At 34.9% G+C, this 27,709-nt stretch overlaps 2 protein-coding genes across 2 annotated transcripts; one reads left to right on the top strand and one right to left on the bottom strand.

The window, feature by feature from the left end:
• Window positions 1–594: 594 nt before the first annotated feature.
• LOC149413173 (epithelial serine protease-like) lies at window positions 595–5,576 on the bottom strand. The gene is made up of 7 exons (XM_089645619.1): window positions 5,517–5,576; window positions 4,367–4,418; window positions 3,053–3,206; window positions 2,461–2,618; window positions 2,018–2,110; window positions 1,451–1,596; window positions 595–955 (listed from the first exon to the last, which is right to left on the bottom strand). Exons 1-7 carry the CDS (start codon window positions 5,574–5,576, stop codon window positions 782–784), a joined length of 837 nt encoding a protein of 278 aa, XP_089501745.1. The 3' UTR covers window positions 595–781.
• A 13,808-nt stretch (window positions 5,577–19,384) lies between these two features.
• On the top strand, window positions 19,385–27,428 carry LOC149413172 (epithelial serine protease-like). The gene is made up of 7 exons (XM_089645424.1): window positions 19,385–19,535; window positions 22,366–22,549; window positions 24,185–24,342; window positions 24,378–24,524; window positions 25,546–25,642; window positions 26,742–26,889; window positions 27,267–27,428. Exons 1-7 carry the CDS (start codon window positions 19,385–19,387, stop codon window positions 27,426–27,428), a joined length of 1,047 nt encoding a protein of 348 aa, XP_089501550.1.
• The last annotated feature ends 281 nt before the right edge of the window (window positions 27,429–27,709 follow it).

The raw sequence follows: 27,709 nt of genomic DNA, 5'->3' as shown, positions 1-27,709 counted from the left end.
AAAAAACAAAAAAGGCGACGTTGGTGGGAGTTAGAATTGTTCAAAAACAGAGAAAGATGTAAGACGCCGCGAACACGTCCAGACTGGCGCCGACCCGTACCGTATCGCCTTTGAACGGGTCGAAAAACCGACTCGCGATGGATCGGAGCGTACCTCTATCCGTATCGAGACGCCGTACCACCGTACCGTACCGAACGGGCGTCCAAACTAGCGTTCTTGATCGCGACGCTGATACGAAACGGAGGTACGGTACGGAGAAAAGAACATGTCTGGACCCAGCTTTAGACTGAATTATTTTATTCTATAGTTTTGGGAAAGTACAAATCAATCACAATCACCCACGTCAATAAGTACTAGCCAGGCACTACCAAACCGGCGCGACCAATCAGTAACCCCTAACTTCAGTCAATTTTGTGTTGTATTGATATTTTGTACCAGTTTTATGTTTTTTCTTCCTTCTGAAATTGTTACATTTATGTATCGATGTAATAATATACTCGTATGGATTATTATGATTATCTTCTCCGCGAATTGTCACTGTTGTGATTGATGATAGTTGAGTTTTAAAAGGATAATTAAATAATAAAATTAGTTTAGGTAACTGTTTTATTAGGTGTACGAAAAATCACTTTGCAACTTTCAGAAAGATAATACTCAAATTAAGTACAAAAGAATTGGAGCATTCTGCAATGCGCAATGGGTAAAAGGTGCGCAATGGGTGAAGATCTGGAAATGTTTCAAGCATCGATTTATCTTAATCTACTGTTTTCGTATCTCTTATTTAACTGGTGAAGTTAATTCCAGAGACAGAGGTGATCCAGGAGGTGAAGAAGTTGGGCCTGACGAAACCGGATGGCACGTTGGCGGTGCAGCCAGCGCTGCTACCGAAGCTGACGACTCCGATGAGGGTATCCTCGCTGGCTCCACGGAGGATCAATGGGCCACCGCTGTCACCCTGGTGGACACAAAACAAATCAGATTTATAGAACCTTCTAGATCCTTCGACTCTTCACGCTTTAAGCATTTTTAGTATAATTTTTTGGTACACATATGTCACAGTATCACATTTATTGATGTCATCGAATGTTTGTAAGTTGTTCCACACAAAAAAACTACTTTATTGGAATAGCTACCGAGAGTTTTCAAACATTACCTCATAAAAAGATTGAATATGTGTAAAGGTATTTGAAGATGACATTACAGAAGCTCTAAATAAACACCAACTCTTTGTTGATTTGCCAGCTGTGGGATAAAATTGCATTAGAAAGAATACTCATCTACTAAGTGACGAAACACTTTGCTTTTGAATTTTGGATGATTCAGAAAGAGTGCCATAATTTATATTTTGATGGAGAGGTTCTCAACCTTCTTTACAAATGGCAAAGTGAATTTAATGCCGTCTTGTATTTTACGAGAAAGTTTGGAATGAAGCGGAGGAAAGTTGACTTACGCTGCAAGATCCCTGGGCTCCGCTGAGGATTCCGTTTCCGCAGATGGTGGAACTGATGATAACATTGCTGCCGTAGGTCTGGGCGCATAAGGTGTTTGTGATAATGGTCAAGTTCACGAAGTTCAGGCTGGGAGAGACCGAGCCGGCTAAAAGAAAATTAACACAACTGTTATTCAATGAACTACCTTCTTTGCTACAAACCACCCCTTTCAATATCCCCTTCTATTGACGCAGACTACGAATACAGAGATGAATTTAAGATTTTTCGGTAAGCTAAGTTTTTTCTCTAACTACTAAGCAAGTGAAAAAATATTATATTTTTGATTACTTCTTATGATTATTTCTGTCTTTACGTGTAAGTACGTTGATAACTAAATAATAACAATAATGTCAAACAAATGCTGACATAATTTCTGTGCATTGTATGAATTTGGAGCGGTAGAGCATTGTAGAAGTTATCCACTAGACAGTTACGTAGACAACGTACGTAGACAACGCCGGATGCCACTGAATAACTGAAAAACCTCCCTTGAAACGTGACCAATGAAAAGTTTCCAAAAGACTTACAGTTGGAGGTAAGTCCGAATCCGCTGACGATGGCAACCTTTCCAACATGAGCGTCGCTCACGGAGTTGACAATCCTGATAGGGCGGACATTAGCTGCAAAAAAGTAAAACAGTTAATATCGTGGTTTTAAAACAAAAAAGTATTTTATTTTATTAAAACAGTTTCTATTAGTTTCTAACACACCGAACTTGAGATAAGTACAAATGGAAATCTACTAACGGATTGTTCAATGATATGTCGTGCGTGCAATGTTTAGAACACTTGCTTGGGTTATAAAAATATTTATTTACATGTTTTATGCTAACCAAGATACTTTTAGGGATAATCACCAGTATTCCTTGTGAAAAGTGGCTTTCCTGATTATTTTGTATCATTTTGGTAGGTACGTATTATAAATATTTCGCGTTTCTAACGATTTCTGTATTAAATGGTAGGTTTCCTACCTGAGGTGGGGACATCCTGGCCGAGGTCGATCAGAGCGATGTCGTTGTTCAAGTTGCTTGGGTTGTAGTTGGGGTGAACGAACACGTTGCGGGAGGTGATCTTGATGGGAGAAGAAGCGTACACTACGTTTCCCAAGTGAACTTGAGCTTGGACTTGCCTGAAAACAAGAAAAATACAGTCAGTGAAAATAAACATACCTGCGTGGAACATGAAATCTTACCAAGAAAAAGCCATCGTTAGAGATGTTCCAGAAAAACATTGCGAGATAGAAAGATGAATGAGTAGATTAGAATCAGGACGAGTGCTGCACAAGTGGGGTAAATTATTTTATGGGTATGGGCAATGGAGATTGACTGGTGAAAGTTAGTAGTGTATCACACGATGGTATCATTGCCTGGAGCATTTGATGGCCTTTCAACAGTTTTTTTTCTTGTATGAGTGAACTACGTCCTGATTAGAGCCGCTCAACGCACTGAGCCGCTCCCAACTTGCATATAAATAATGTGAGAGTGGTTCAAGGTGCGTTGCTGCGATAGCTCCAGGATATTGTGAGTGAATTTTACCCTGCACGGGTGAGTGAAGAAGACTTACTGGTAAAGGCAATGTCCGGCAGTCACGACCCATCTGGTGCTGATGAGGGAACCTCCGCAAGCGAAGGTGCTTCCGGCGCTGTTGGTGGTGAGGAGGAAGGCCTGATGGGGGAACTGGCCGTTCACTGCTGCCCATCCCTGAATGATACGCTCAGCTAAACGAGAAAAATTTAAATCAGCTATCAATGATTTATGAACAGTTGGTGGGTGACTAGTGAGCACTGAAACAGCGGCAAATTAAAATTTGGGAGGCGGGTATGGGTACCATCATCCCGGAAACCATTTATTGGATAACAAACACCTCTGCCATAGGTCACCCCAAGTGTTTCGCTACGTTTGTTGATTTAGCTGGGGTGTCCGGGTTCATCGGTTGAGGTGTGTTCAGTATGAGCCTGCCCACTAGGCGTACCGGATCGGGAGAGACTGGTTTAAGGAGACCCTTTGTCCTCTCCAATTGGTCTCTCTTGGGAGGGATAGATTCATGGGCCCGTCACTCAATTGAACAAATCGATCCCTAAATATCTACCCACCCCTCATAAATTTTTCCCTTCCCAAAACTACCTCTAATGAAAAAAGGAGGGTCAATGTCCTCCACGCAGCATCGCTAAAGACGATATAGGCCCTGAGGGAAATTATTTTCATCGGGGCCTCCCATATGGGGTTAAAGCGGAAAATGAAAAGTGGCAAGTTAATGTAAAATTGGCAGATGGTTTGGCAAAGAAAGGTGTTATATCCAGATGTGGCTAATTGGAAAAGGTGGATTACTAGAAGCTGTGAACCGTAGACCCACATACAAAAAATGTTTATAATTTTCTTGTATCCTTAGGCTAGCTTTAGACTGAATGGGCATATTGCATTTTGAAAATCCAATATTCCCATTGGCTAGAAGTCGTAAATTTACGAAAAAACTTACAAGTCTAAAGCTAGCCTTAGAAATCTTAGGATATGTAAGTATGTTCTATAATACCTTCCTCCCTAATTAACTATGTAAAATTTTACGAAATATTAAAAAAATGGTATAAGGATTTAAAAAATTTGTCCAAAGAAACGTCACTACCTCAATTACAATTCTTTTTTAAAACTTTTTTCAGGAAGTTAGATACCAAAGTGGGTAAAATATGCCACCTAGTCAAAGTTAACCATCAAGCCAATTAAATGTTTGCTTGAATAATAAAGTGGATGCAGCAGATTTTCTAAGCCCGAAACAGAAGGTAAAAATCAATTTACAGACGATAAGCCAAAAAATGGAGTTAAAACAGGACTAAAAGCCAAGTACAGGAGTTAAAATATAAAATAGTTTAATTAAGTAACTTACCAAGCATATCCCTCATCTGTTCGGGGGTTGCGATCCCGTGCAGGGGCTCATCCTATGGAGAAATAAATACAAATTAAGAAAGGAAAACTTTAGTTGGCCAAAAGTTGGAAGAATACTAAAGAATGTGATGTTAAAAAATATAGAACTGACACTCGAATGAGCCACGGCAGTATTGCTAATATTAGTTTAACTCTAAACGTAATATAATGCAAAGAGTTTCTTGCGACGGGTTATACTAACTATATAGCTATGTTTTACTAATGTGACTGTTATTAAATTAGTTTATAAACTTTATTTTTTATTTTTTAGTGCAGAAAATTTTTGATAAATAAAATGCTTTGGCTCTTCAGCTAGGAAGAATTTCCCTGGACTGAGACACTGGACTGAGTTTGAGTGTAAATATTATCATCACAACTGCAGAATAGTAAATTCTTGCTTAGATAGCATTAAAGCCAAATAACTTTTTCTTAATATTGAATGTGAAGAAATATTGAAGGTAAGAAAAGTATTGAACGAGAAGAAAGTGTAGAAATATCGAGGGTAAAGAAACATTGTAGAATATATTGAAAGAAAAAAATACTGAAAGTGTAGGAATATAAAAAGGAACGAATTATTGAAGTGAAGAAATGTTAATTATTGAAGAAATATAAAAACGGAAGAAATATTGAAAATTACAAAAAGTTGTAAGAAAAGATATATTGAAAGTGAAGAAATATTAATAGAGAAGAAATATTAAAGGTGAAGAAAAATTTAAAGTGAAGAAATATCGAGGGTAAAGAAACACTAAAGGGTTATAAATATTGGAAGTGAAAAAATACTACAGCAAACATACATTTATATACAATGAATTATTTAAGTACTAACTAACAACAACATTTATGTACACTCCCCTTCCATACACAAGCAAATGCTTTCAACGGAAGAGTAGTAAAAAGATCCAAGATGTAGAATGAATTATGTACCATGTAAACATATTATTAAAAATAAAAAATAATTACAAAAAAAAAAAAATACTGAAAGTGTAGGAATATAAAAAGAAAATAAGAAATGAAAGTAAAGAAATATAAACAAAAATTGAAGAAATATTGAAAATAACGAAATGTTGAAGAGAAGATATTTGGATAGTGAAGAAATATTGAAAGTGAAGTACCTGGAAGGGGAGGGCTACGGCCGAAGCCACGAACAAAGCGAACAGAACGAAGAACTTCATGGTGCTGACTGTACCTAATCAAACAAATAGTTTGTTTATTTATACTAATTTCTTATCTGTGCTTATCGTTTTCGCGTTGCATTATCTTTGCAAGAATCGTAAATCTTATTTAATTCAAGCCTTGTATTAGGAGGGGTCTTACGAGGCTTTCTAGTACCTAAAAAAAGATTGGCACCACGAAGTTCAGTATGTGCAGATTATATAGAAATGCTAACATCCATGGGTAATAAAGCCAGATGTGACTCGAACCATTATTGGCATGAAAACGCGAGTACAAAAGTATCGCCAACATTGTTCACCCATACTTCTGCAAATCGTAACTAAACACAGCAGATCCTACACACCAAATGCATAACTATATTTGTATTCACCGCTCTGATAGTCCGTGCAGTTTGGTCGTAGTTCTGCGACAGTCGGCACGCTTCCATCATCCACGATGCCATGCGAGGATGTTAGTAGTATACACAGTATACTTTATTTCACGCAATGAGATATCTAGCAGCTTTTGCAATAGCTTTTTACATGATTGCCATTTCGGCACAAAGTTCTTGGTTTATAGCTTACAGTTACAAAGCTTTCTTTTATCAACATAAATTATATATACTTTTAGATATACATTTTATCATATTATATCAAATACCACCAAGATTCTTGCTGCAGAGTCTCCATCTTCTATCTTCGTCGAACGCCACAGCGGTGCTGCCGTGATCTGGTATCTATGTGAGGATATTGTGTCAGCGCTTTATTAGCAGCAGACACATACCTAGACGGATGATGAACCTCGTGCTGGCACTGTTGGTGGACGTTGTAGACCCTCTCGCTGCAGCAGCAGGTCCAGTTTCTTACGTCACCTGTTCCTATTCTTCATTTTACTTAACTTAACTTCACTTTATTTTTGTAATATTTATATTTTTTGTAATACCTGTATCAACTGTAAAGCGCCCCTGAGGTGATATCTCAAACTGTCCGGTAAATTCATTAATTATATATCATGACTAATTTGAATTTGAGTGATTTCAATATCTTCATAACGTTACACGAATAGGTAGGTACCTACTTCAAATGCTTATCTATTTACTAATGCACGTGTCTAAAAGTTTACACAATTGGTAAACAACCATTTTCGGTACATTAACTATTGCTTATCAGTTGTGTAAAATTTAAAACACTATTATTAATAAGGCCCTTCATCTTCATGTTTTTATAATATAAGTGAGCATTTATTGTACCTACCGTGTCCGCTATATTCATAAATAAACGATATTTTTCTTTTTAAATTCCTAAATCATCGTTATTTTATGTATTGTATTTTGCTGCAGGTTATCAACATGTTCATTGACTTGAGAATTTTACGGCCAGCGAGATGTCTGCCACATCTGCCTTGATGATGGACACTGTAGTGCTGTCCGAAACGTTGAAAAAAGAAGAAGGCGGCAAGACGGCATAAGAACTCAAAAATTAATCACGGTAAGTACATGCTAAAATTACAATACAATAACAAAACACCTTTCCTACGGTACTCAAGAAAGTAAAAATCTCAAAATAAAACCGCGAAAACAGATTAAAACGGTGTATGTGTGAAGATTTGTAAGATTAAAATTTATTAAATGTGAATTATTGGGGTAATTCCGAATCATAAGTACATAATCGTAATAATGTGTGTGTGAATTTTATAAATAATCTAATGAATACATAGGTACCTACTTAAGCTAATCATAGTTTTAATCAAGCATTGTTGTCTGTCAATACTTCTGCAAGATTACGGCAATTGTATTTTTGGTACTGTAATTTTAAATGTACGTGACACTTCGATTCAGATTACCTATACTCAAAAAATTCACATTTTATTAATTATTCTCGAATATATATCACGGACCTTTCTGCAAACATTTTAAAGATATACAATTCCGTAGTACATTATTTTGATGGATCTAGAAAGTGTTCGAAAATATTTTGTTTACGACTTGATTACAAAACATCGACTTTTCTCAACTTTCTATAAGTATAATGTGCATGTATTATATATATGTGTATACACCATCCAAAAAATCTTTCGGAGCATTAAACCGCGCGGTAGTCGCCGAAGTGTGTAAGCATGCGTCAAACCGCACGGTTCCGTAACCGCGCGGTTAACAGCCCTGTTTGATTAATAACTAAGATCTCGTTTCGGTCGATTAAACCCTGGATTTTAATCGTTCATCAGTCAGATTTAGTGACCATATGTAAATAATAACTATTTTTCACTTAATTTTTATAGCGCCCGGAATCTAGAAATAGGGTACCACGATTTCAGTCGATACCCGAAAAACAATATTAACTGTGTAAATCTGAATTACCAGGTACTTCTAAACTTCCCTGTTCTAGTTTCCTTCTGCGACCCAATCTTCAATAGGCAAAAGGGGATGTAATTTAAGAATAACCAGGTACTTTTCAACTTCCATCTTCAAGTTTCAATCTGCCTCTCATTCTCCAATAGGCAATAGGGGATGGAATTGGAGAATTACCAGGTACTTCTCAACTTCCCTCTTCTAGTTTCCTTCTGCCTCTCATTCTCCAATAGGCAATAGGGGATGGAATGGGAGAATTACCAGGTACTTCTCAACTTCCCTCTTCTAGTTTTCTTCTGCCTCTCATTCTCCAATAGGCAATTGGGGATGGAATTTAAGAATTACCAGGTATTTCTCAACTTCCCTCTTCTAGTTTCATTCTGCCTCTTATTCTCCAATAAGCAATTGGGGATGGAATTTGAGAATCCCCAGGTACTTCTCAATTTAATTCTTCTAGTTTCCTTCTGCCTTCCATTATCCAATATGCAATAGGGGATGGAATTTGAGAATTACCAGGTACTTTTTTTTAAACTTTAATGAAAATGTAATTATGTTTTTTCGTTTACATTTTATCAAATACATTAAACAAGTTATGCTTGCAATGCCCTTTGATACCATTTTGTTATATCTTCGGCACGTTTATCGCAAATTGAGCAATAAATTCAGATTTTTATTTTTATATGGATAATTGAATGTATTTGCCAAATTGATTTCTTTTACTTTTATTTATCTGCTATTTATCTGGGTTTTGGTTTTTTGTAAAAACCCAAAAAATTCTCATGGTTTTAAATAATAAATATTATTTTTTTATTATTGAAATGAATTAAATACAAAATAGAAATTACAATATTTCAGCAGAACAAACCGATGGTTGCAATACTCCTCCTATCAAATAAAAGGAATGCATGTATAGAGTAAAGTAGAAGAAAGAAATGACGTAATTTTAATCATTAAAATTAACCCTTAAATAACAAAGTTTTTACCCAAACATATATGCACTTTAAAATATCTTTTAAAACTTAAAATAATATTATTTGTTTTAACCGAGTACTGAACCATTCTACCCAGGAACTTGGGTCAACAACTCTACTAACCTCGCCAAACGCCGATCGGGTAGGACTAGGGTTGCCAGATAGTCCAGATAAAAAATGATTTTTTTGGTACAATTTGTCGAAAATCAAAGGGTCCTTTGATAATCATAAACCCCTTTGATTTTGCCAAAACAAACAGAAAATTACTGAAAATTTCTGAGAGTAAACACAATGAAACACTTAAAACATATATATTTTTTTACTATTGGATAGCAAAAAATTACCTTTTAACATATTTGGCACTAGATGCCACTGCTTTAAATAATTGTATCTTTAAATCCAGTGCAACTGACATTTAAATTGAAGATAACACATAATTCGCTTTTTATGGTATTCACGCCTAGTCGATTTCTTTCGTCAGTCAAAACATTACCCATTGCACTAAAAACCCTTTCTACAAAGGCATTAGAGATGGGAACACTGCACATATATTGTCCCATTTTCAACAGATTTGAGCAAGTCTTGCTACCACCCGCCAGAATCGCTCACGGCTTTTGCTCTGTAAATTATCTTGTAAGTGAGCCGGAAAATAACCGGACATTCTATTGTCCGGTTTTCCAGAATTTTGTAGACCGGACAGCCGTTCAAAAAACCGTACTGTCCGGTCCAAAACTGGACATCTGGCAACCCTAGGTAAGACCTACATTTATTTCGTATACCCGCTGTAATGTCATCCGATATCAGAAAAATGCGTACATTGAAAAAGTTGGTAGAATGCATTGTCATGGACAACGAGTTTATCTGCCGAGTTACAGCTCGATCGGATGTCAGGAAGTGGTTTAATTTCCACTTCCAAGATTTGCATTCATTCAATTCCGAAAACAAATGTTAAATTCAAATAGATGTATTTAATTAAGAAAATAGGAAACTCTCCATCTTTGTGCCACTGGACAGCCAGGACGAGAGTATACTCGGATTTCAGGAAAAGCTGACACGTTCCGAAAACATAATTTTAACTCTCGACAATATTGTGCGTCAGCAGCCAATTTATCATTTTGCCTCAAAGAATTCTACGAATTTTACGAAATCATAAACAACAACTGATTGTTTCGTGAACATATTATTTCTACGTAAAACCAACACATTATACATGTAAAATAATATTAAGTGACCGGAATAAGCACCTTTTAAGATTTAGATAAATGGATTATGTAGAATATGTAAGTGTGTAATATTTATTACAAAATTAAAATGATAACAAATAAATTGACAAGTTAAAACTAGATATTGATATCTATTTTAATTTTGATTCGTCTAATATTGAGTACTGGTAATTAAGTATTAGATGCTGCTTATTCACAAGCGGATAAGTAAAAATATTGAATGATAAGTAAAAATATAAAATGGTTTAAAATAGGATTTGGAAGTGACTCAAGAATCAAAGGAATTATAACTGTACTTAGGGTAAATTACACTGGCGGAAATCTAACGAAGTTTTATTTATTGTTATCAAGTGTAATTTGTAGTATTACATAATTCAATTTATAAAAATAAAAATAGTTTATTTATGAACTAGAGTTTTTTTCGATTGTGTTACCTAGGCCATCGACGTGAGTTTTATAGTGCATTTAGGAGGCAAAACAGCTGTCACGCGTAGTAATGATTATACAGCAGAACTTGTTTTTTAATAAATTGAATATATAAATTTAAAAAACTTAAAATATCAGGTAGATAGGTACTATAATTATAGATAAGTTTCCTATTGGAACAAATATGTTTCGTTCGAACTGTATTCGTATGATCCTATATTTCAAACCCAATATGTTTTAATTACATATATTTGAATTTCGATTATGTTTTCTCGATTGATTGAATGAATTAATTAATGTTTTCGTAGAAAGCAATCACTTTGTGGTTTAACATTTTAATGAAATAAAAACAATATTTTTTGTTTAAAACCACGTTGTGTTTTGTTTTGTTTAAAATTAAATTGTAACAATTGTCCAGCGTTTTATATCGGGAAGACAACGCGCAATGTCAACATTAGGATTAAAGAACATCTTAGATGCCTAAATAGCAATGGCTTTTCAGAGTTTGCCAATCATCTTATTGAAAAAGATCATACCTTCAATAAAAGCACCTGTGCTAAGATTCTCCATAGAAAAGACCATAGTAACAAATCGAATAACCTAGAAGCACTAGAAATTAAGAAAGCCATTAAAACTAAAAGTTTAATTCTGAATAATCAATTAGATTTGTCAAAAAGCCCAATACTGGGAATATTCCCTGTAAACTGTAAAATTCCCAGTATCCCTTAATCACCTTACAATTATTAATGCCTATTCTCTATTATTATAATATTTATATACACTAATTGTTTTCTTTTAATATATTGTTGTTTCATTTTGGTTTTACTTTCTATCTCCCTCTGTATGTATATATAATGACACATTTTGTATTATTGATTAGTTTAATTTTGTACCCTGACGATGCTCGAGTGTAGCGAAACCGGTCGGTCTTAAAATTAATAAAAATTCGTGGTTTTAAACAAAAAATATTGTTTTTATTTAATTAATTAATGAATGAAGTGGAATCTTGTAAGTGAAGCTGAAGCTCGTCAAATAGACTCGTTGTCTATGACAATGCATTCTAACAACTTTTGGTGGCACTCACGCATTTTTTAAAATTGGATGACATTATATGCAATAAATATTAAAAAATTACAGCAGCCACATTCAATGTTGGTACGATCTAATTAAAATTTCGCTTAGATGTTTGCGTTATTGATTCCAGTCTCTCGGGATGAAGTTTTAATCCTCTGTCAATCCAAAAAAAAAACAGTTTATTTTAAGTACTTCTAAATAAAATTGATGTATTGTACTTGAATTTTTTTTTCCAGCATAAAACTTTATGCGTAAACCACATGATAAGTTATCTAAATGTTTTTTTTAAATTTCAGAATGTGGAAAACCTGCCATTCGGAGTGATACATCATATATCGTAAGAAGAATTAATAGTCAATGAGCATAACATTACCATTTGGAAGGCACGTTATTAGAAAATAATATTTTGTCACTGTGAACATACATAATATATTCACTCCTGTTTCCTCCTTTTAAGATGGTCGCCGGTTTGTCTCTTGATTAAAATAAATTAAATATGATATTTATCAATTTAGTTTGTATTTTGAACTGCCACGCTTATTTTTGAAAAACCCAACATCGATTAAGAACATATTTGCGACGCAAGTGATTACTAATTTCCATTGTACTTGATAAATGATTTCTATTTAAAGACTTGAGATCTTGACACGATTATAAAGATATTGAAAAAAAAACATTAGATTATCATTGTGTGTATATCGATGTATCAGTATCGACATACAAGTACCTATTGTCTATTACTTACTATTTTTAATTTTATAGATACCCCTCACGATTAATATCTTTAAATTACACATGCAAGAAATTTTACGTACTAAAGTACACTAGATGAAATTACGTAAGTCTTTTTTTTGATTATTTTAAATATTGATAGTGATAGCAAAATAAGATCGAATTTGATAAAAATCAGAAGTCTGTATCTCAAATCGTTGAATCTTAAAGCACGGTTAATTAGGGACAGTTCTTTCACAGAACTAGAACAATTTTTCATCCGATTCAAAGTGTATTTTCAAGCTCTGTGAAAGTTCTATTCAATTCAAGTAACTTTATTACACGAAATAAGCATGTTCATTATACGGATAATGTACATTTATAACATTTATTACACGAAATACGCATTTTCATTCTACGTTCAATGTACCTTTATTACACGAAATAAGCATGTGGATTGTACGGAAAATGTACCTTTATTAAACGAAATAAGCATGTTCATTGTACGGAAAATGGACCATTAACCACGAAATAACCATGTTCATTGTACGGATAATGTACATTTATTACACGAAATAATATAATGTTCATTATACGGAAAATTTACCTATATTACACGAAATAAGCATGTTCATTGTACGGATACTGTACCTTTGTTACAAGAAATAAACATGTTCATTGTACGTAAAATATACCTTTATTACACGAAATAAGCATGTTCATTGTACGGAAAATAGACCATTAACCACGAAATAACCATTTTCATTGTACGGATAATGTACATTTATTACACGAAATAATATAATGTTCATTATACGGAAAATGTACCTATATTACACGAAATAAGCATGTTCATTGTACGGATACTGTACCTTTGTTACAAGAAATAAACATGTTCATTGTACGTAAAATATACCTTTATTACACGAAATAAGCATTTTCATTGTACGGAAAATAGACCATTAACCACGAAATAACCATGTTCATTGTACGGATAATGTACATTTATTACACGAAATAATAAAATGTTCATTATACGGAAAATGTACCTATATTACACGAAATAAGCACGTTTATTGTACGGATACTGTACCTTTGTTACAAGAAATAAACATGTTCATTGTACGTAAAATATACCTTTATTACACGAAATAAGCATTATCACTGTACGGAAAATATTTTATTAAGCCTTCTATTAATAAGTATTAAGGGAATTGTCAAATGATTCCCTGCATTTGTAGAAAAAAATTGTATTAAATTAATAACTGGATTTGTTTAACATGAGTTCCACGCAGAGGGCCTTGAAGAGAATAATTCCCGTCAGGGCCTTGTCATATTTGGGGATGATGTATGTAGGGTTTTTTTAGGAAAGGAAGGAACGGAAGTTCTGGGAAGGATAAAACTACGAGGGAAGGGTAGGAATCTGAGGGTCAGTGAGTCCCGGAGTGATGGGCGTATGAATCCATCCCTCCCACTGCGGTGCAAGGGGATGTTCCGAGAGGGTCCGAACTGGATAAACCTCACCCCATGAACCCCTGATAACTGACCAAATGTAGCGAACTTCTTGGGGACACCTTTGACCGAGGTGTAATTATCCAATAAATGGTTCCCGGGGCGGCACACAGTGGGCTGAAAATCGCCTTTCATAGACATAGAGACTTGAATTTTCAAGGGTATTTTTTTGGCTAGAAATTGATTCTGCTGATCTTACTATGCTATAAAATTTCGTACGAAGCAATTGCGTGTACAAATGAAGGAGTTATCAATTTTTTAAGAAAAAATTGTATGGCACTGACATTAAAAATGAGGCTATCTCTGGAATCATTAAGTTGGCCATTCTATCCTTACACACAGATATACTACTATTTATTTGTAATTTTTTGACATACTTCGTATTTTGGCACAACGTGCGTTTTTTTTTTTAAATCTTCAAGTTGAAAAAAAATGCATCTTGTATGCTTTGTCGCATGTAAAGCATTTAAGCATTAAAATGAATCATCAACATTAAAAAGTTTTTTTTTCAACTTTGAGTATTTAAAAAAAAAAAAATCTCAAGTTGCGCCACAATACGAAGTATGTCAAAAAATACAAATAAATAGTAGTATATCTGTGTGTAAGGATAGAATGGCCAACCTTATGATTTCAGAGATAGCCTCATTTTTAATGTCAGTGCCATACAAAATTTTCTTAAAAAAATGATGACTCCTTCATTTGTACACGCATATTGCTTCATATGAAATTTTATAGCATAGTCAGCAGAATCCATTTCTAGCCAAAAAAAAAATACCCTTGAAAATTCAAGTCTCTATGTCTATGAAAAGCGATTTTCAGCCCACTGTGCACAGTGTTTTGGCTTGCAGTGTAAATAAAATATTTTAAACTAGACAAAGCATACTCATATGTAAAGCATTTAAGCATTAAAATGAATCATCATCATAAAAAAGTTTTTTTTTCAACTCGAGGATTTTAAAAAAAAAAAATCGCACGTTGCGCCATAATACGAAGTATGTCAAAAAATTACAAATAAATAGTGTTATATCTGTGTGTAAGGATAGAATGGCCAACCTTATGATTCCAGAGATAGCCTCATTATTAATGTCAGTGCCATACAATTTTTTCTTAAAAAATTGATAACTCCTTCATTTGTACACGCAATTGCTTTGTACGAAATTTTATAGCATAGTAATGATCAGCAGAATCTATTTCTAGTCAAAAAAAATACCCTTGAAAATTCAAGTCTCTATGTCTATGAAAGGCGATTTTCAGCCCACTGTGCGGCAGTACTCACACCCGCCTCCCAAATTTTATTGCAGCATCCCAATGAGCATTCGGATTGTGTACCTACTTATCATAGTATATAATTAAGATTATATATATTTTTAATAAAATGTTTTTGCAAATAATTAGGAATTATGCACCATCTGCAATACTGAACTGCACTTGCTGAACTTAATAATAATCTATTATGTCGTAACTCATCGGGTTACGGTAGGGGCGTTTTCGAAACGAAGCATCAATGGTCTTTGAGGAACTTTGTGCCATATGTGCCACCAAATGGCAAGTCCTTACGTTCTTATAAACTTCTATCTTCTTTTCTATTTAGATCCGGCATCTGTTACAACCAATTTTAGAAAGAGAGAACCCAAAGCTTTCTCTTTGCATTTAAAAGTTTACCATATACGTGTACGTTCAAGCGGAAATATCTGTAATAATAGCTGTGGGGGATTCTGTATACAAATCTTCAGATTGATTCCAAGATGGGTGAAATCGTTCATATTTGACCCTTTAAACTAGAGGAAGGTCACCATCCAAATGAGAATTCGAAAACTATTTTGCAGACTTGGCTATCAAAATATTGTCTGATTTGGAAAAACTTTTAATTTATAAATAAATTTCTAATATTATGACAGATATTGTAAGTAACAATATTATTGTTTATTGTCTATATGTATATAAGGTAATATATATATTTTTTAAATAATTTTTTTTTTTTATATAATTGATTAGATATATATGCAAATAATGACATCTCTGGACTTAATAATAAAGCTTAAAGAGTTGTCCATTAGGTTACTATGTAGTGCATGATATCTTTGTTATTACAATTTATTTAATCGCAAAAAATCCAAATTAATTTGATAAAAAGTCACCGAATTTGATGATTTGTATGAAAAAAATGTTTAGAGATTGTCTGAAACAATCATAATTTAATTATTAATGATTGACATCAGATGTCGTTAAAAATGTTTTCTATAGTATTTCATGTTTTAAATTTGAATACAAGTTCTTACTAATTTGTGAATTTGTTAATAATCTTAAATCTCAGAAAGTTCTTCACAGATTGCTTTGAAATTTTGACACAACGTTCCTTTCGAATACGCGTATGTTTTTTTAATATTTTATATCTATACATTTTTATCTTTTCTATTAAAAATAATATTTTTTTCCATCACACGTCGCAACTGGGTAGTTGGGTACAGCCTGGCGGATCACGTGATATGCACTCGGTCTCGTTCCAGCAGCGGTAACAGAGGAGAGAGAGCGCTTATCACGTGACCCTACAGAGATTTTGATATTGTAAAAACAAACAAAAAATTACTCTGGCCTAGGGAATGCAATCCCGGTATACCGGGATCCCGCAGACATTTAGCGGGACTAATCTCGGTCGAAAATCTTGCGGGATCCCGCTGGACTGGCGGGATTACAGAGAATTACCTTCAATTCACTTACAATGCGCTAATGACGATTATGCCAACCAGCGTGGAAGCTGAACGAGCTTTTTCAGCCGCTGGCTACCTTGTGTCCAATATCAGAAGCCGTTTATCAGATGACACAATTAATACTTTAACTTTTTTACGAAGCTATTTCCAAAATAATGTTTAATTAAACTTATGATGCTCATTGTACAAGAATATTGTTTATCGTGTGAACGTTATTATTTAAATTTAAGTTTCAGTTCAGTTTCAGTGCCGGCAATCCGGGCGTTTATTTTATTTTCATTTGTGTACATAGATTTCTTTTACCCACCTCACTAGACAAAGTCTGTTCCGAGACTGGTATGTTATGTAAATTTATGTATTATCTTATTCTTTGCCAATTTATGACTTAAAATTTATTATAACATTTTAATGTCGAACTAAAGGTATACCTATTAATAAATCATTTAAAATGTCCCAAAGAACTTCTTTTATTATAGATATAAATTTAAAAGTCTAAAAACATGGTTGGTAGATCGAGGTATCAGGTCTTTATTATACTATTGATTAGATATCTAAGTCCACTCTGCTGGATCCCGCAAATACCTGGATCCAGCGGGACTAAGATTGTTCAGTCCCGCAAATACCTGGATTGACATTTTCTTGCGGGATTGCATTCCCTACTCTGGCCTAATAATATATGGCTAGGGGGCACGGGTTTTTTCACATTTACATGTATCCTTAGCAACGTATGGGTTAAATATTCCAGGGACTAAAGTTAACTAAACTTAATAGATTGCGGTAAGACAAAAAAATCAACATATTACATAAAAACATATATATTTTTTTAAACTGCGCCATCTGTTGGGCATAAAAGCAAACGCGTTATTGTTTCTCTATTTGCACAAATAGAATGAGCCACAGCAACGCGTGGCGAGGTGCAGCTAGTAATTTCCATAAATTTTAAAGCCAACTACCGAAAAACTTTATCACAATGATATCTAAGGCTAGCATTACACTTGTAAGTTTTTTCGTAAATTTACGACTTCTAGCCAATGGGCATCTTGCATTTTGAAAATCCAATGCGCCCATTGGCTAGAAGTCGTAAATTTACGAAAAAACTTACAAGTGTAATGCTAGCCATACAGGGTAAATTATTTAAAAACGATCATACCGAGTAACTTTGAGTACACGGAGAAAAATGAGTATTGCTTATTCAAATTATTGGTAATCCGGCAATAAACGGGTTTTTCTGTCGGAGACAGAATATACCCTGCACGTGTTTAAAAACGGAATCTCCTGTCGAAGGCTGGATATTATCGGGATACTCTTCACCCTGCACGTGTTTAACATCTATTCCTCTACGTCTTTAATCAATATGTATTAACAGTTGGGTTTGATTGACGCGAAGGGCGTGATTTATTTCTAGTACGCCAGCGTTAGTTGGTGGCTTACCACGCCGCACTTGTCTAACGCAGCGCGATTCATTCCGGGAGAATGCTAGACCAAAGAATTTGATAATTTTTTTAAACTTGACTTAACATTTTTTAATTCTTGTTTAGATTAACCTCGATCAAACCAATCAGGTGATTATTTAAAAATGCCATTTAATTCACAATTGCAAAACACAGGTTAGATAAGACACCATTTATAAAAGATATATACAGAATTAAGTCTTTTGATATTAAGCTGCTCAAAATCTCAAATCAACGTGAGGTTCTTGGCAGTAATCAACGTATTAGTTTGTATCGTGGTTCTTTCACAGGCAGGTAATGTTTTTATCCATATCATTGGCATACCTCAAACCATATTTGTAAAAATCCAGGAATTCTGATCGACGCAGTAATGTTTGCTTATATGCCTAATATCAACAAGTTAACAAGTCCATTCCAATTTGACTTTTTCTTCATAATTTTTGGACATAGATTTATCAAATGTCTCTGGTTTTTCACTCTCACCATCCGGAGTTGTTAAAATATGTGTAATTATTGAGATAATTTGCTAAGTAAACCCTTTTCTGTTTATGCCCCAAGGAATGTAAGACTTTTGCGACCAAGGAGCATTAAGTAAGTTCAAATATGAAATAAGGCGAAGCACTACGAGTAATGCGAAGTCTTGTGTGTTTGGTTTTGAAAACATGTTCGCTTAGAAATATTTCAGATGTCGTAATTAAATACTGCGAGTAGAACACAACTTGGCCTTTGAAACAAATGATTCCTTATAATATAAACCAAGAAAAAATAAAGTAGAAAACTGTTTTAAAGTTCAAAATCTCCTACTTACGAACTCCTTTTCGGTTATGGTTTTATTGTATAATGTTGCTAATTAAGTTCCTTAGAAAATGTTCCTAAAAAATTTCAATTCTTTTGTAAATATTTATTTATGTATTTCGCAAAATTAAACAAACACACTTTTGGCGATGTTTTTTTTTCTTTTTATTTATATCAAAACAGGCGGCCGGTGGCAATCTACATAAATCGTCTTATGTGTGTATACTAATTATTACTAAAGTTTACAGATTCCAACCGCGTTTCATCGTAGTGCACAAAGAACACTATCCAACTGCGTATAATAAACTTTGTTTGAAACAATATGCGTGATACTTCGACAAACAATAATCAAAACATCGCCTTATCTAAATAGGAACTAACTATTTTATTTAGAGTACCTACACACATTAAACGAATAGATTGAGGATTAGTTAGACAAATGAAAACAGATAATACTTCAATGCTAGATGATGAAAGGAATAAATAAGTTAGTGAAGATTTTGTAAGGTCACAAGAAAATCAAAAGTTAATATTACTGACGAAATTGTATCAGATGTTGAATATAGAGATGTGATTGAAAATGACTATAAGTTATACAGCACATGCAAACATGACCGAATCATTCGGGGTTCCCCAGTGGCCAAAAGCCAGTACCCTCACAGAAATCTCTACCTCACCCATAGCAATGGAGGATTTCAATATTGCGCATGTTCCCTCATCAGCAGCCGTTGGGTTATTACTGCTGAGGGTTGCCTCGAAAGGTACGTCAATCCACAAGTAAGTTTTTAGGTTCTTATTTAAGTAACGAAATCCTCAAAGAAATTTTTCCTGTCTCCTCGGAAACTCATTCCATCGAGTTCCGTGAAGGATATGTTGTATGCTCTCAATGTTCTGAGCTAATCAAGAGTCAGTAGTTGGAAATCATAGACCCTCAATCCGTGAAGAAGTACAGAGAATTATCGTCTTATTTTGCTTTAATTGTTTGCTGTTAATTCTTGCAGAGCCGTCTTAGCCTTGGTCTCCCTGGGAAGGACCACCTAAATACTTCTCCATTAAGAGTAACTCTGATTGGTGGAGGTAACTATTAATTCCCCCAATCTGCACCTTTACCCCGATTTCAACTTTAACACGCGCAACAACCATGTGGCCCTCATGGGACTTCATAGTGCCCTAAGTGAATATTTGGGCACTCGGTTATGGTGCGAAGAAGACAACTACGTCTTTTTAGCTCCAATAATACCGATTAAAGACATTCAGCACTCCAATCCGAAACAACAAAACATTAATTGAAGACGGCTTAGTTGGCATATTTGTTATGGTCTTTGCCACCCCAAATAAAGCTCCATCGCAGAATTCTTCAGCTTCAAATCATTTGCCTTCATTGGGGTACAATGGGATATATATATAACCGTGTTTTATGGAATTATCATGTCGTTAAGATCAACGAATATGAGGTCTTCATTCTTCTATGAATTGCTCAGCATCTGTTTACGTTGGTAAGATTAGAGACTTATTACAATAATACAGGTTCAGTTCTGGAATTCGTAGCATTGTTATATTGCCTCAGAAAATATCAGGCCAGTACTTTTCTAGTGGAATTCTACCCAGACCTACGAAGGTGAGACCGCATCTTCAAGTGATTTTGGATATACCACCAACGGTAAGTCTTGGATATTTATACTATTTTCAGTTCACAAATGTATACGCAGCATTATAGTTGCAAACGAGTTGGTTTTGAGAAAGGAAAATTGAAAGAAACTTCCACTAAAATTTTATTTGAATAGCCAAAGTATGCAATACCTATAATTTTAAAAAAAACTTAATATTTGAGTTGTTTATTGTCGTTTAGATTAGGAATACTCTCTCAAATCAGAAGATTAAAAATGCTATGCTATTAATCAAACGCAAAGCAGAGATCAGATAAGGCAGTTAACATTTATATATAAAGCATAATATATTATCGAACTTTAGTTCCTTCTCAAAAATATCATGAGATTCCTTTCAGTGTTCAATGTATTAATCTGTGTGTTAACTCTTTCGCAGGTAATCCTTTTTATCTATATCCCTGCAGATATATTTAAGTAAATCCATGTTCATAATATAATCTCAAATCTTATATTCCATATAGTAATACTAAAACTCAAGATAGTATTAATTTGTTCGGATTTTCAGGCCGTCTCGTTTTTTGTTTTTTTTCCTCCTACCTTTAAAAATCTACTTTAACTGTTCTTGGAGAGGAGAACAATTAATAACGCATTGACTGCATGTAACATTTATTTCTGAGACCATTGCGAGGTTGATTAATTTAAAAAAATGCAAGTTTTCGATTACGCTACAAGTAATTTATTGTGATGATTTTCTTAGTAAACTTTTTTCTTTATAGGGTTACACAAAGTTCGGAAGATTCACCCCAGAGGAGCCGATATTCAGTAAGTATAAATAGGCAAGTCAAATGGATTAAAAACATTAAGAAAGTATTCAATTTGCAAAGCGAATTTTTAAAATATTATTTTATGGTCAACTTTATATAGCGCCGTTTTGTGATAAAATCTTATTTTAATAAACACACCTTCTTTACGACAAAACCCAGGGTCTTTTTTTTACTAAAAACTCCTATAATCAGGAACAAGCGTGCAGGATGGCCAGGACGCCAACGTACGTTATATTTCGCTCCCAAAATCTCTTTGACTCTCGAAAACTCACGGTTCCCCGTACGGTATAATACTGACATCTGTCGGATAAGTCTATAACCTGTAAGATATATTTACACTAGAGCCATCTATGTTTTGTCGTTCGAACTATCACAGAAACTCGATAAGAAGTTTCATTTTTGAAGTATTTCAACAGTCTATTTTTTTTACAGCACAGTTTGATAACGCAATGATAATTCCTTTAGAAGGCGAGACAACTGTAACGCGTAATAATAATGACGCAGCGGAACTTGTTTATAAATAAACTGTTTTTTTATAAATTGAATTATAATATTATCGAATATATAAAAGGAAGGCAAAGAATTTTCTTCTGCACGAAATGAAAATTCTTTGCTGTTTGATGTCCAGTAATAATTTCAAAAAATACTATTTCGTTTAGATCCTCATTAATTAAAAGTGAAATTTCAATTCTTTTACTTTTCTAATCGTTTCCTTATAACTCAGGATCGTGATCCCCACGCCAAATTCAATGTTGTATTCTTTTAACAAGACTCTTTCACTCCTGGTGGTCTCGTGCTGCGTGGAAAGCCGAGTACTCCTGCGTTCCGGATGCCTGTGGTATTACACAATTTACGGTTGAAATTAACTAACTAACTAACCATCACGCCGTTTCCCCGCAGGGGTAGGCAGAGAGGACGGACCGCCAAACAACTCGCTCTTGGCACACACTTCTTGCCTCATTCACATTCATACATCGTCTCATACATACTCTTCTATTATTCTGACTCTTGACATGGCCCGACTCGAGTATCTGATTCACTTGGTCGTGCCATGTCTTCCTAGGACGTCCCCGACTTCTGCTACCATTCACATTTGCATCATATATCCTCCTTACACTCCTTTCTTCGCTCATTCGCTCTACATGCCCAAACTATCTAAGCGTCCCTTTCTTATAATAATATTTGTGCAGATGCCCGCGTCATCGATGGTATCCCAGCTGAAGAAAATCAGTTTCCTCACCAGGGGTATCTTATTGTCTTCCTCTATAGTGGAGGAATCCATGCTTGCGGTGGCTCCCTCATCAGCAGCCGCTGGGTCATCACTTCTGCACGCTGCGTCAATGGGTGAGCCAATCTATGTTATAGTTATTTTTGTTATTCGTACTTAGGTTCGACTCCACGTCATAAATGCGGGATATTTTTTTTCAAAACTGACTTATTCCGCCTGATAGTTTTGTTTCGAAATCACAAAAATTGAAAACAGTTGTCAAATAAGTAATATTACATCTGTTTTTTTTTAGTAAAAGATTACTTTAATAATTTTCGATTTGAATCATAAAATAAAGACTAAATTAGCAAATTAATAAGATGTTTACAATTAATGTTTGGATAAAGTTTGTTTTGCAAGACAATTAACTAAAATTCGAAAATATATTTTCAATTTGGGAGGCGGGTATGGGTACCGCCGCCTCGGGATTTATTAATTGGATAACCAACACCTCTGCCATAGGTCACCCATATAAGTGGTTCGCTACGTTTGGAGACTTAGCAGGAGGTGCCCGTGTTCATGGGGAGAGGTTTGTCCGGTTCTTGACGACGGATGCGTCTGCCTACCAACTGCGTGCCAGGCCGGATCAGGAAACACTGGTTGAGGGAGACCTTTTGACCTCTTCAGCAGGACTCTCTCAGAACATCACACCTCAGTGGGAGGGATGGATTCATACGTTCGTCACTCCTAAACGTACTGATCCCCAGATTCCTACCCACCCCTGATATCTTTTCGTTCCCAGAACTTCCTCCCCTTCCTTTCCTAAAAAGACCCTCCAGACAGCATCTCCAAAGATGACATACGCCATGAGGGAAATTATTTTCCTCAGGGCCTCGTGTGTGGAGCAAATGAAAAAATACAAAAAAAAAAAAAAAACAATCTAGAAGTAGAAATAGAATTCTAGAATCTAGAAGTAATCCTGTTTTGCAACCAACTGTCTTTGCATTGATATACCACTCGTAGATCGATATCTTCGGTCTTTTTGTATGAAAAAAGTTTGTCCTTAACTTAACCACAGATATAATTGCTTACGGAGCGGTGAAGTCACAACCATAGACAAGGATGGAGAAACTCAAAGCCATTTAAAAAAAATGTGTGGTCATAGACAATATAATTGCACTCAGCCTACTCAATTGATTAATTAGCCCAAAAAGCTGTTTTATAAATACAAAATGTCCTTGCAGCAGAAAAATGTCAAAACGTTCCCTCAGGACAACAAGGTTCTATTTGTCAAAGCAATGTCTTGAGAAAATGAGCTTTGAAGTATCGTTCTTTACAGCTTATTTCTTCGGGAGAAAGCTTTGTCAGATAGTGAATGGTGGTCTTACACCAGGGCGTTACTGAGAGTATCTTCCACTCCGGAACGTGCCACAAATATACGATATATTATTTTTATTGAGGAATTTGTGAAATAACACAAATTAATCTAGTAAATTACGCATGCCGGGATTGAACCCGCGACTCCAGCTTGCTTGCAACTTTATTGAGTGAGTATTTTTGTCGTATGTCACTCATATTTTCTTATACCAATTTTCATATCGGCTCACGATATTCCAAGGTTCAAACTTTTATGATGTAATAATGCACAGCGTGATAGAATGCACATTCCGAAATTCTTCAAAAGATTTGATCAGTTTTGATCTGTAGAAATATGAATACATCGATCAAAGGCGTATTTAAGAGTTATAATTTTTTGTGGTTAATTTTTGCAGCGCCTTCACAGTCATAGTCTACATGGGAGGCACAGATCTTGGAGAGATACCAGTCGAGTTGACTACCCACGATACGTACGTCCATCCTAATTTCGACTCCAATACCCTCAATAACGATATTGCCCTCGTTAAACTTCCCGAGGATGCCCCGCTTGGAGGTAAGCTATCACAAATTTTTGCAACGCCTTCACAGTTATAGTCTACATGGGAGGCAGAGATCTTGGAGAGATACCAGTCGAGTTGACTACCCACGATACGTACGTTCATCCTAATTTCGACTCCAATACCCTCAACAACGATATTGCCCTCGTCAAACTTCCCGAGGATGCCCCGCTTGGAGGTGAGCTATCACAAACATTATTAAATTAGTCGACGGTTGAGAGACAAACATTCCACGATAACCTTACAATTAAGATCGTTTTGGGTCCCACGCAGGTGTAGTGTTTTTGATTCCTCTGCTAACTAAGTCCTCCATCACAACACGAGCAACATTTTCCGCTTACTGTGGTAGTAGTAGGAGATTTTCAAATACTGTCAGGTTATTCATAACTCGGGAATGTTTGTCTTTCTTTAAAATGCCATTCATACAAAATCAAACTAAGGCCATTCGTACATGGAAATACTTCCTAGCGAAATTTTCGAGTTTTGTGAGTATCATAAGCGCCGCTCGTGATCACCCGTCATACTATTTTGCTAGTACACGAGGCGACGCGTCGACAACGGGTTTGGCCTCAATTGCACGCTACTATTCATATCTACTACTCTATTCACATCTACTACTCTATTCACATTTACTACTGACAGAAATTACGTCCGAACGGATATTTATTATATTGGATCGTACTTATTATGTATCAATGGTACATAATCTAATGTTTGTTGTACAATGTTGTTTCAATATGGAACACATTTTCCTTATAGGCAGCTAACCTCTTTTGTTTTTTGGAATAGAATTTGAATGGTGGGAATTGAATATTAATACAAACATGAAAGAACCTACCTAGAAACACTATTATCAATTTTAATAAAAAATAAATACATTATTATTGTCTTCGTCGCTAGTCACTTTTTCAATATTATTAATTCCACAAATGCACTTGAAAAAATGATCGAGTTCAGTATAATTCGGGTAGCACCGTATACGTCAACCAGATTTAAAGGGTAGCATATCGGAAGGCTACTTGTGAAAGTATCTCTGTGTATGAAGGGCCTAATGCTTCGTCCAGGGTTTTTTTATGTTCATAACGAAACTGGTGATCTGGGCCACCAAACCACAAGTAAAGAGCCGTGAAAATGTTGTTGGATTGTTCGAATCACACCTACCTATACATTTTAGATCTAACTTCATTATCATGTTTCAGATAACGTGAGGCCTATTGCCATCGCAGGGAATCCTTTGGAGACGTATGAAGATCAGAACGCTACCGCAAGTGGTTACGGATATACAGAAAATGGTAAGTTTGTGCTTGAGAGAAGCCTTTGACATTGATTTTCAAGATTTTGACATTGCGCTGGCGAAAATCGGAATAACAGCTACCAGAATTTTGAAAACATTTAACAATGCTTGTGTGGGCCACATAATAATTCATTAAAAAACCGGGAGGTCTGGCACTATGTCAATACGATATTGACGAAATCCGTCATCTATGGTCAGTTAGCGATATTTGCGAGCACGGGCAAAATATGATTTATACCGTCGGTAGACAAAGCTGTTACTTTTAGCGCGGCCTCCAAGTTGTCGGTTATGCTGCCAATATTCAACGTACAAGTTTTTGGATAATATCGTTCGTTTTTCAAAATAACTGGCTTATTAATGTATGGGGGTGAACTAACCAAGTTCTTAGAACTGAAAGAAATCGTATACACGATCCATATAATTAATTAATTAATTCCGTTCCAGCTTCGAGAAATAAAAGTTGTTAATTATGATTAATGACCTCACGAACTTATAAATTCATTTTTTACTGTCAAAAAGTACATGCGGACTGCCAATGCATATTAATGTGAATATTTCAATTCGAAATTGTCAATTTATTTGTATTTTTAACTTTTGCGTAGCTGTTTGACGTTTAGGAATATCAATACATGAGTAGTGTTGTCAGCGTCCATCGAATTCCGATTTATTGCGTTATTAACATCGGTTTGGCTATCAGCAGCACGACCGTGTTCCATTAGGCCTTCGTTCTTCATTTGGTTCAGACGCTCAGTATACACTCAGTCTATTTTGATATTTATTTTGACTTCAGCTATTCCTGAGATCATAGTTAATATGCGCATTGCAAAATAATATATTATGTTCACTCTATATAATGCTTATATTTTATGTTGTTTTGTAATGTCAAGTTAGTATTTTTTGCCTTAAACAAGGAACGATTGTTCCGAAACCAGTCGGCGTATATAAATACAGTCGTTCAAACAAAGTAACTAATTTATCACCACTAATTCTTAGTTGTTAATTTTCATTATACGTTTATCCGAATTATTATTTTATAAAAAGTGGTGTTTTCAAAGTTATTTTTTAAATTAAATTATTTAAATGTATTATTTTTCCTCTTAGGTGGCCCGGTAGCTCCTGTCTTGAACTTTCCTTTGTTGACGTTCAGATCATCTCCAACGAAGAATGCAGAGCATCTTACGGTTCCATCATCACACCCTCCACCATATGCGTAGTTGGTATTGAAAGCCCCTCTCAAGGAATGTGCAACGTAAGCATTTAATTTAGAAATTATTAATTAACACCATTTAAACAAAACTAGAAGACGGACGGGCAAGGTGGATACTATGCTAAATATCTTAGTGTAAATGTTTTAGTGTGTTTATTTAGACATTAAAATAACACATGGTGAAAACTTAATAATATAAAATATTGCTTATATTATAAAAATCTCTTCAAATTATTCGTATTTCATTATATTGATCAAGAACCCTGAACATAAAGGTAGAGATACTTGCAAGACAAAACTACTGCAAAAAATAGATAATAACAAGTCTCCTGCAGAGCAACCGAGAAAGATTACACAGTATAAACCCTGATCCAATTCGTTAAGTTTATATCACTGGTGGAATTATTGTACTCTTCCAGGGTGATATCGGTGGCCCACTGGTCATAGGCAGCGGAGACGACATGGTCCTCATAGGAATCTCCAGCTTCGTTAGTAGCACCGGATGCTCCTCCGATTACCCATCTGGCTTCGTCAGGCCTAGTCACTTTGTGTCCTGGATCAACGAGATCATTGGATTTTAATTTTTTATAAGCAATAATTATTAGCCTGAAACACTCATCAACATTGAAAAAATAATTATTGCTTATAAAAAAATAATTGCTACCCTTTGTGCGATGCATAAAAAATCTTGTCTTAAACATTAGTTTACAAAAAAAAAAAATTGGATTTTAAGGTTATGTCAGTTTATCGTGATATTTTTGACGATTTTACACCAATAAAACTTATGTTCTAACTGATTGGTGTTTTATTTTGTAACCTAATTTAATGCTACGTATACATACGCGAGCCGAACTGAACCTCA

This window comes from Hesperophylax consimilis, chromosome 22 (genome assembly GCF_061612785.1).
Source record: "Hesperophylax consimilis isolate HC1 chromosome 22, BYU_Hcon_1.0, whole genome shotgun sequence".
In the NCBI taxonomy this organism is placed as follows: Eukaryota; Metazoa; Arthropoda; class Insecta; order Trichoptera; family Limnephilidae; genus Hesperophylax; species Hesperophylax consimilis.
Note: the sequence above shows the minus strand (reverse complement) of the source record. Positions and strands in the feature narration are given on the sequence as shown.

Excerpts from the sequence above, each read along its gene's own strand:
- LOC149413172 (XM_089645424.1), top strand. The coding sequence starts at position 19,385 with ATGACCGAATCATTCGGGGTTCCCCAGTGGCCAAAAGCCAGTACCCTC. Across the intron at positions 24,343-24,377 it reads CGAGGATGCCCCGCTTGGAG|TTATAGTCTACATGGGAGGC; the intron begins GTAAGCTATCAC and ends ACGCCTTCACAG. Across the intron at positions 26,890-27,266 it reads CCTCTCAAGGAATGTGCAAC|GGTGATATCGGTGGCCCACT; the intron begins GTAAGCATTTAA and ends GTACTCTTCCAG.
- LOC149413173 (XM_089645619.1), bottom strand. The coding sequence starts at position 5,576 with ATGAAGTTCTTCGTTCTGTTCGCTTTGTTCGTGGCTTCGGCCGTAGCC. Across the intron at positions 4,419-5,516 it reads CCGTAGCCCTCCCCTTCCAG|GATGAGCCCCTGCACGGGAT; the intron begins GTACTTCACTTT and ends ATTTCTCCATAG. Across the intron at positions 2,619-3,052 it reads GCCGGACATTGCCTTTACCA|GCAAGTCCAAGCTCAAGTTC; the intron begins GTAAGTCTTCTT and ends TCTTGTTTTCAG.